The following is a 9,877-nucleotide window of genomic DNA, read 5'->3' as shown; positions in this document are numbered from 1 at the left end:
ACACACACACACACACACACACACACACACACACACACAATCATACACCACTACGTCAATACCGTAGACAAACCTTAATTGAACCTCTCCATACACATTCTCCTCTGGCCCGTTGGCTGATTGAGTGTGAGGACTGAATGATGAAGTGTAACGACATGTTCCCCTAAGGCCGCTCTGTTCTGTAACCCCCAATACACCACCCTCTCTCTCTCTCTCCCCGTATCTCTCTGTATCAGCAGGGGGCACTAGGCTTACTGTAGCTCTCCAGAAGAGGAGGAGGGCCCAGTTGGTAGTAATACAACACCTTGGTAGTAGTACAACACCTTGGTAGTAGTACAACACCTTGGTAGTAATACAACACCTTGGTAGTAGTACAACACCTTGGTAGTAATACAACACCTTGGTAGTAATACAACACCTTGGTAGTAGTACAACACCTTGGTAGTAGTACAACACCTTGGTAGTAATACAACACCTTGGTAGTAATACAACACCTTGGTAGTAATACAACACCTTGGTAGTAGTACAACACCTTGGTAGTACTAGAACACCTGCCCATAGAGTGTCCTCCATGGTTTCTACTGCATATAAATGCTTGTGAAGGTCGAAAATAAAACATGAATGGACACTTTGCAGAAAGGTTCCTTCATGACCCCCCACCCACCCCCCTTCCTGAATTCTGCCTACCCTCATTGCCAGCAGAATCTCAGGTCCACAAACACTTCATATGTTTCTCTTTGTTTGTTCAAGTGAATATCACCCCAAACAAAGGACTCAACACTTACGTTTGAACATTTGGTCCACACCTCCTTTTACAGAAAATATGACAAAAATAATTCTGTAATGTTAAAAAATAGAATACAAAGCTCTAGTCTGGTGTGCAAATAAAAGAGACATATACAGATATAGATGAGGGAATTCTAAGCATGAATACTGTAATGCAGTGCAAAACGATGACCCCAACTAAGCCAGCACCATGGTGCATACTGTAGTAGGGCATTCTGGGATATATATGTGCTCTAAGATCACTGTATAAAACAACCAGCAAAAACAAAATGGCAGCCAGTCATGACCCTCCACTGGTTGAGGTTCTGCCCGACTAGTGTTTACTATATTTGACAGTCAATTTGTCCATGATATGCCTTAATACTGGGCAATCGAATATGGAATAAATTGCCTAAAACACTCCCTCTCGTCATTACAATCTAAATTCATAGCGTAATGCTATTTATTTCAATAATTAAGATCTAAGATCTCTTGTTCTCTAATCCCCTCTCTGCTTGTCTTGATTGTGACTTTCGCTGTCTGCTCTTTCAGAGCTCAGATATAAACTCACTGGGAGTGAGGGAATTAAGGATTGTGAGGAATTCCCCTCCTTGTCTCAGTCAGACACTCTCTCCTTTCCATTGCTCCGGATTCTATTTCTTTTTCTCATACCCTCCCTGACTCATGGGCAAATTCTGACTCCTCTGTGTGTGTGTGTGTGTGTGTGTGTGTGTGTGTGTGTGTGTGTGTGTGTGTGTGAGTGAGTGTTTGTGTGTGTGTGTGTGTGCGTGCGCGTGTGTGCATGTGTGTGTGTGCGTGCATTCACGTGTGCGCATGTGTGTATACGTGCATAAGTGTGTGTGTGGCCTCTGTGTATGTATGAGTGACAGTGTGTATGAGATGCATCCTCACCCCTCTGTATGAGTACCTACTGTACATGTGAGTATCTATCTCACACATGTGTCTGCATCCTTTGTGTGTGTCTGTGGGAGTAGTCAGAATGCTGCGAGGTGTAGGAGAAGCGGGTGGAGCTGCCGTATTTCCCCAGTCCAGTCTCTGGCCCTGACGGAGGCCCAGGCCCCACCCCAGAACCCACCCCAACCCCCGGCCCCACCCCAGAACCCACCCCATACATCTCATAGGACGGTCCAGCTTCCAAGGGAGCCAGACTGGGTGGGGCAAAGCCCATGCGGTAGGGGTAGTGGGAGGGGTAGCCATAGTTGTCATAGGCCAGCTGAGGAGTGGAGTCCAGCAGACTGCAGTCTCCAGGGAACTCGCTGGTTTGCGGGGCAGGGTTGGGAGGGGGCTGCTGGCTCTGCCCAGCCCGGGTGAAGGTGTTGAACTGAGCATAGCTGCTGTGGGATAGTCTGGAGGGGGGCCGCGGATCGTAGCAGCCTGGCCGGCCGGCGGTGGCTATGGCCCCCGGTGGGGCTCCTCCACTGGCCGTGGCACCTGATCCACCCGCACTGCTGCTCACGGAGGCAGCGCCTCCTGGTGTGTTGGAGGGACGGTAGTCTGAGTAATGCATGGATCGCGAGGCGGGACGGCCTTCGTCATGGGTGGATGCGCGAACGTTGTAGTAGCCATTCGTGGGGTCCTGAAGAAAGAGAGAGGATGAGATGACAAAGGTCTAAGGGATCTACGTGTGTATGTGTACGTGTATGTGTGCAACGCATGTATGTGTGTGTGAATGAATGTGTTGAGTGTGTATGTGTGTGTGTGTATGTGTGTGTGTGTATGCGTGTGCGTGTGTGTGTGTGTGTGTGTGTGTCGAGTGTGTGTGTGTGCGTGTGTGTGTGTGTGTGCGTGTGTGTGTGTGTGTGTGTGTCGAGTGTGTGTGTGTGCGTGTGTGTGTGTGTGTGCGTGTGTGTGTGTGTGTGTGTGTGTGTGTGTGTGTGTGTCGAGTGTGTGTGTGTGTGTGTGTGTGTCGAGTGTGTGCGTGTGTGTGTGTGTGTGCGTGTGTGTGTGTGTGTGTGTGTGTGTGTGTGTGTGTGTGTGTGTGTGTGTGGAGCTCACCTTTAGGTCATACTCCTGGCGAGTGTCCAGGGTATCGCTGCGTAGGTCCTGTTTGAGTTCTATATCGTCCTTAAAGGGCTGAGAGGAGGGAGAGAAGGACACAGAGGGCAGAAACTAAACCATCAAACAATGAAAAAACAACAAAGGTGGGAAGGAGTGCAACATAAGAGGGGAGGGACCGAAGAAGAAAAAAGAGAGGGAAGGAAGAAAAAGTGACAGATCGGATTTAAGTTGAAGAGGGTCATATTAAGTGTTAATTATTCTAAGAATTCAGACTAAAGTGATCGAAAAGAAAAAAATTGATAAGATGTAGCAATTCATGAAAGCCATCTTTGTTATAGAGTTAGGTATGCGGTAAGACTTTCACCTAGGAGTTCTCGAGGGTACATAAATGCAATAAAGTTCACACAAAACCTGCTGTTTCGTTTCCATGGATACTCACCGAGTACATGGCCTTGACCATGCGTGATGCTGTGGAAACGCTGCCGGAGTCCTCCTCCAGACTGTGTGTCTCCTTGTTTATTGTCTCTACCTTGATGTCTGGCTTACCCAGCGTGACCCCTCGACGACCTGGAAGCACAACACAGTAAAGTTGAATATAGATGGGATATACACGCACATCCCTGGGAATACTTCTGTATGGAAGAACTGGAATAGTCTCAGAAGTGTAAACACTGCATGCTCGATAAGGTAAATGTTTGTTTTGCCCAGGTCTGGTCTGTATATGCAGTGATATTTTCCTGGTTTATCTACAGTGCGTGTACAAGTATGTAGATGCAAGTGGAGGCTGGTGGAGGTAGAGATTGGAGGACAGACTCATTGTAAAGCATGGAATGTTTGATACCATTCCTTATTCCATTCCATGTAATACAATGAGCCGTCCACCAATTTCTACCTCCACCAGCCTCCCCTGGTAGATGCTGTTGTTACTCACTGCCTTTGCGCTGACGGTAGAAGATGAGAACCAGAACCAGCAAACACACGAACAGCAGGATGGTGCAGCCGACTGTCCCACCTGCTATTATCCCCACTGGAACCTCTTCTAAGAGAGAGAAAAGAGGGAGAGAGGGAGAGAGAGAGAGAGGGAGGGGGGGGAGAGGGAGGGAGAGAAGGGGGGTAACGAATGAGAGAGAGTTGTTAATACCTGCATATCTATTCATCTGTTAGTTACATCACCATTTTCCAAAAGGTAGCATCCAATTAACAGAAAAGTGATAGACTAAGATTTGTAAAGGTTTATGAATGAATGGGGGGGGGGGGGGGGCTGAGGATGTACCAGTCTCTTCCAGGGTGATGATCATGGTCCCTGGGCCGAAGGCATTCCAGGCGGTGCAGTTGTAGGTGGAGAGGAAGTCAGACTCCATGACGTTGTTGATGGTGAGGGTGGAGAGGACGGCTCCACCCTCAGAGAGCGGTTTACTCTGCTCCACTGTGTACCTCTCCAGCAGAGTCCCCTTCTCCTTCTCCCACACGTTCTCCTTCCATGCCCACACCTGCAACACACACACACACACACACACACACACACACACACACACACACACACACACACACAGGTTAACACACATACATACATAAGCACAGACAAGGACACACAGTCACAGACACAGACACACACACACACACAAACACAGACACACATGCACGCACACACACATGCACACACACACACACACACACACACACACACACACACACACATACAGAGTAAATAAACATGCACCAAAACTACATTCACACACTTCTACATTCCCACACCAGCAACAGTTTTAATGCTCTCTCTATTCTGGGACGAGGCACTTTTACAGTTGGTGAGAATCTTGCACATTTCCCAACTTTCAAACCGCTAAAAGCAGCTGTATTATTCAAGATGAAGTATGAACATGTTTAAAAAATGCATAAGGCCACATGTTCTGGTAATCTCCCATTTATTCTGAAAAAGGAGAAACTCTGGCAGTGGCATTTTACAGGGACAACTGTTCCATTCCTGTCCTTCATATTTTATACATCTTTTTCTGTCCTTGCATTAGGCTCCGGTTGGTGAGTCATCCTGAATCAAACTCACTGGGTTATAAGAGTTACACACACACACACACACACACACACACACACACACACACACACACACACACACACACACACAGACACACTGACTGCAACCAGAACACATGACTGGGAGAGATAGCAGCTGTTTTCAGACACTGCACGAGAGGAGGTCCCATTTAGCTAGATTCACTGGTTTTGTTTGTTTCGAGGGTCACAGGAAAGATCCAGAAGATTTGGGCAGTGTCACAAAATAACAAGTTTGGGCACCACTACTTGGGTGTTTACAATACAGATTGCCATGGAGAGGGTGGAAGATACTAGTGATAATGTAGAAGTTGTCGGTGTTTGCATGTGTGCTTGATACCATTCCTCATTCTGTTCCATGCATTACAATGAACCTATCCTCCGATTTCAGCCTCCACTGTTGTATATGATACTTTGCAGTGTCCACTCACAATCTTGTCTGGTGGAGGTGTGCTAGCGATGTAGCATTTGACCTCTCCTCTTTCCCCCCTGACTGCATACTGGACTGGTTCACTAGAGATGATGGGAGGACCTGGATAGATGAAAAGAGACAAAGTGAGGAAGGAAGGAGACAGTAGACCCCCATACCATGTTTGTATGCTTATTCGGATCAGATCTGTGAACAGCTTATCTAATTGTCTTACACTACAATAATACATGTAACAATCTCAAACCATAAACTCAATCCTGGAATGTACTGCTGTTTATTTTGGATATTACTGACCGTTGACCGTTAGAGTGACCTCAGTCTCGCCCACTCCGATCCTGGGGACGATGGCCTTGCACACATACTGTCCCGCATCCGCCTGGCTCACTGACTTTAGGTACAACTGGTTGTTGTTACTGAGCACCTGACCAGGGGAGAGAGAGAGGGTTCTGGTTAGGGGGGACGAGAGATAAAACGAGCAATGGATGCATGGAATAGAAAAGAGAGGGGGCAAACAGAAAGACAGAAAAACGTGGTGAAAGCGGAGAGATGTGTAGAGGAGAAAAGGGGGGCATCTAGCGGACTGTGAGGATACAGAGAGAGGGAAGGATGAGAGTGGAGAAGCGATAGAGAAGCAAGAGCTCAGTCTCACCATGTTGGAGCCCTTCTTGGTCCAGGTAAGGGTCAGCGGAGGGTTCCCAGCCCACTTGCAGTTAAGGGTGACGTCAGAGTCTATGTCCACCGTCACTGGCCTGGGCTCCACTACCAGGATAGGACCAACTAAGGAGAGAGATGGAGAGGAATAGAGCGTATTTTGGGTTATTTAAATGTAATTAGATTAGATCAAAAGTGTGTGTGTGTGTGTGTGTGTGTGTGTGTGTGTGTGTGTGTGTGTGTGTGTGTGTGTGTGACGGGTGTGTGTGTGTGTGTGTGTGTGTGTCGTGTGTGTGTGTGTGTGTGGTGTGTGTGTGTGTATATGGTGTGTGTGTGTGTGTGTGTGTGTGTGTGTGTGTGTGTGTGTGTGTGTGTGTGTGCGCGCGCGTGTGTGTGTGCACGTGTGTGTGTGTGTGTGTGCGTGTGTGTGTGTGTGTGTGTGTGTGTGTGTGTGTGTGTGTGTGTGTGTGTGTGTGAGAGAGAGAGAGACAAACAGACAGACAGACAGGCAAACAGACAGACTTGGCCAAATATAATCACAGACTCACAGTGGACATCCACCAGGATGCTGACGTTGGTTTTGCCCACAGCGTTGAACACCAGGCAGGAGACAGGCTCAGTGAAGAAGGAGTGGTCAGCCTTGGTGGTGAACACACTCTCTCTCGCCCCCTGCAGGACAACACCTCCCTTCGCCCACCTGACAGAGAAATCACTCTGGGGTTGAGTTATACTAACGCAGTCTTTTCAGTATAACAATCTTTATCTGAATATAGATCCAGCCAGACAATTAAGCCTATTACACACTATGAGGTTGACCCGAGCTGTGCTATCTTGGTACAACCCGGTAGATGAATAGAGACATACAGACCTGTATCCCATGATAGGTGGATTAGCGGTGGCCTGGCAGGTGAAGGTGACTCTGTCCCCCTCCAGGACTGAGCGAGGCTCTATGGACAAGGTCACTGTGGGGGGGTCTGGAGGAAAATTTGGGAAATAGGTTTTTTACATTTTCAAAACGACATCATGGCTACTACAACTACTGTATCAGCTAAGACAGTTATGTAGTTGTAACGCAGACAGCCCTTACGGTGTACGTTGAGGGTGACGGTGGTTCGTTTGCCAGTGGGAATAGCCAGGTTGCTGGCCACACAGCTAAAGTTCCGCCCTGTGTCTGTATCCAACGGGTGGATGGGCAGGAAACTCTGTGTAGTCACTCTCTTTCTGTCAGGGAGTACCTCCTAAGAGAGAGAGAGACAGAGAGAGAGAAAGAAAGGTAGAGAAAGAGGTTAAAAGATGGCAAAGACAAAAGGTTGCTATGAAACTGAAAAAAAATCATTGTGATGTGAAAGAGTAAGTATGACTTGATGAAAGTGAATGTGTGAGTGTGTGTGTGTGTGTGTGCGCGCGTGTGTGCATGCGTGCATGTGTGTGTATACATGTTTAATGAACTCACAGTGATGCTGACAGCTTGTTGCTGCACAGGGAGTCCATCTTTAAGCCACTCTATCATGGAGGGGGGCTTGGCCCCGCGGGACACACAGCTCAGGTTGTAGGATTCCCTTGCATTCAGCAGCACCTCAGGACTCCCGTCTATCACAGGGTCATCTGGGGGGACTGGAGAAAGGTCATAGTTAGACACACACACACACACACACACACACACACACACACACACACACACACTCTAATTAATATCATTAGACGTACTGAGGACGGTGAGTTTGGCTCTTCTGGAGCGCAGTGCTGCATCAGGGGCCTGGCACTCGTAGAGGGAGTCATCCGACAGCTCAGCAGAGATGATCTCCAGGTTGTACTGGCCCAAATCTGCCACCCGCAACACACGGTACCTGGGCCAGGCTAGGAGACACACACACACACACACACACACACACACACACACACAGAGTCAGACACACACACACTCACAAATGCACACATACTCTCTCACACACACAGACACAGACACAGACACAGACACACACACACACACACACACACACACACACACACACACACACACACACACACACACACACACACACACACACACACACACACACACACACACACACACACACACACACACACACTACTGGGGTGCTGTGCATTCTCACCATTAGGTGGCATCCATGTTCTCTTTCACAAGCCAGAAAAAAAGCATGCATTATGACAATGATATTTTAGAGGGCTCCAACTGAAAGAAATCCTGGTGCAAATTTCATGGCCTCTGTCAACATATGTATAGATATATTTAATCTGGATATCTCAGTTACTGCATTGTGTGTATTTGTCTCTCTATATGCTTTGAATCAGGTTAGGATCTCTAACCTTGTGTGTCCTTGTGCCTGTGAGCATGTGTGTGTCTGTAAGTTGTCTATGCGTGCATTTGCATGTGAATTGTCGAGGGAGCAAAAGCATATGAATAGTACACAGAGATAGATAGAGTGGGAGAGAGGGGGGGAGAGGGAGGGAGGAATAGTGGGAGGGACGGGGACAGAGTGAGAGAGAGAGAGAGGGTGTGTGTGTGTGTGGGGGGGGGGGGGGCATGTGTATGAGGCAGCCAGTGTTCATTCACATGTTTCTATTTAAAAGCTTTGGCTTGAAGCACTGAACCATTACAGTAACAATATGATTAAAAGGAGGGAGAGGGAGAGAGAGAGAGAGAGAGAGAGAGAGAGAAAGAAAGGAATGGTGAGGGGACAGATGAAGAGGGTGAGGGGAGAGAGCAGAGGAATGAAAGAAGGGTTGAGAGTGAGCAGAGGCATAGAAAAAGGGGAGAGTGTGAGGCGAGCAGCAGAGGGAGGGAGGATGAAGAAGGAGAGAGAGGGGATGAGCATGAACAGAGGCAGAGGGAGAGGGATGAAGAAGGAGAGAGAGGGGATGAGCATGAACAGAGGCAGAGGTAGAGGGATGAAGAAGGAGAGAGAGGGGATGAGCATGAACAGAGGCAGAGGGAGAGGGATGAAGAAGGAGAGAGAGGGGATGAGCATGAACAGAGGCAGAGGGAGAGGGATGAAGAATGAGAGAGAGGGGATGAGCATGAACAGAGGCAGAGGGAGAGGGATGAAGAGGGACTGAAGCAGGGGGAGAGGACTGCAGAGGGAAAGAGAGGGAAAAAGAGGGAGAGAGAAAGTAAGTATGAGAGATAGGATGTGAGCAGAAAGAGAGAGAGCCAGAGAGAAAGAGAAAGAGAAAGAGGGAGAGAAGGAGAGCCAGAGCAGATTAAGGAGGGAGGCCAGTGTTGTTGTTTCACCCCTGAGGTCTTCTCCGATGCCCAGGGCCAGTCCATCCTTGGTCCACTGCACAATGCCAGAGTAGTTAAAGACAACACAAGACAGGACTACCCTCTGGCCCCGTACCACCGACTGGTCCGCTGGTTCCTGAGAGAATCTTGCTGTCCACACTGGGAGAGAGGCAGAGAGAGAGACAGAGAGAGAGAGAGAGAGAGAGAGAGAGAAAATTATACTGTATATACAAGGTGTTGTCTGTTTACACACTGTAAAAAAACTGTGGCCTGGGACAGATGGGAGCATACTGAATAGTTAGCTGGAGTATTTCTGGTAAAACTGAGTACAAAACTATCTTTTCCGTCATGTATGATATACAATTTCTGATGGTACATATGATAGTATGTCTCATTAATGTTACAAAAAGAGAATGGTAAAGAGAGAGTGTGTGAGAGAGAGGGGGGGGGCAGTGAGACTTGGGACGAAAGAAAGATCAAACACAGAGCAGAGGACTTAAAACCATAGGGTCTCACCCCCTTCTCTCTCATGACTTATTTTTCTCCAACCTCTCTTTCTCTCTCTTCTTTCTCTCTCCCCATTTCTCCATATGAGTCATCTATCAGCACCCCTAACCCACCCAGTCCCCCCCCTTCCCACTAACTACAGTGCATGTCATTGTCTACCAGCCACTGTTAAGGGCCTCTAGTCTAGTTCTGCA

General features: G+C 48.0%; 1 protein-coding gene across 2 annotated transcripts in view; it reads right to left on the bottom strand.

The window, feature by feature from the left end:
* Nucleotides 1–879: 879 nt before the first annotated feature.
* kirrel1a (kirre like nephrin family adhesion molecule 1a) overlaps nucleotides 880–9,877 on the bottom strand; it is an 18,820-nt gene continuing 9,822 nt past the window's right edge. The window contains exons 2-15 of one of the 2 annotated variants that reach the window (XM_083667812.1): nucleotides 9,186–9,335; nucleotides 7,640–7,789; nucleotides 7,386–7,546; nucleotides 7,020–7,170; nucleotides 6,801–6,906; nucleotides 6,481–6,629; nucleotides 5,931–6,058; nucleotides 5,576–5,702; nucleotides 5,283–5,383; nucleotides 4,058–4,274; nucleotides 3,716–3,823; nucleotides 3,224–3,351; nucleotides 2,782–2,895; nucleotides 880–2,362 (exon numbers count right to left, since the gene is read on the bottom strand). In XM_083667812.1, the coding sequence (XP_083523938.1) occupies nucleotides 1,718–2,362; nucleotides 2,782–2,895; nucleotides 3,224–3,351; nucleotides 3,716–3,823; nucleotides 4,058–4,274; nucleotides 5,283–5,383; nucleotides 5,576–5,702; nucleotides 5,931–6,058; nucleotides 6,481–6,629; nucleotides 6,801–6,906; nucleotides 7,020–7,170; nucleotides 7,386–7,546; nucleotides 7,640–7,789; nucleotides 9,186–9,335 (2,435 nt within the window). In that variant the 3' untranslated portion in view covers nucleotides 880–1,717. The remainder of the gene's footprint in view (nucleotides 2,363–2,781; nucleotides 2,896–3,223; nucleotides 3,352–3,715; nucleotides 3,824–4,057; nucleotides 4,275–5,282; nucleotides 5,384–5,575; nucleotides 5,703–5,930; nucleotides 6,059–6,480; nucleotides 6,630–6,800; nucleotides 6,907–7,019; nucleotides 7,171–7,385; nucleotides 7,547–7,639; nucleotides 7,790–9,185; nucleotides 9,336–9,877) is intronic. The other variant, XM_083667813.1, reaches the window with a different exon arrangement.

This window comes from Argentina silus, assembly GCF_951799395.1.
Source record: "Argentina silus genome assembly, chromosome: 1".
Lineage (NCBI taxonomy): Eukaryota > Metazoa > Chordata > Actinopteri > Argentiniformes > Argentinidae > Argentina > Argentina silus.
Note: the sequence above shows the minus strand (reverse complement) of the source record. Positions and strands in the feature narration are given on the sequence as shown.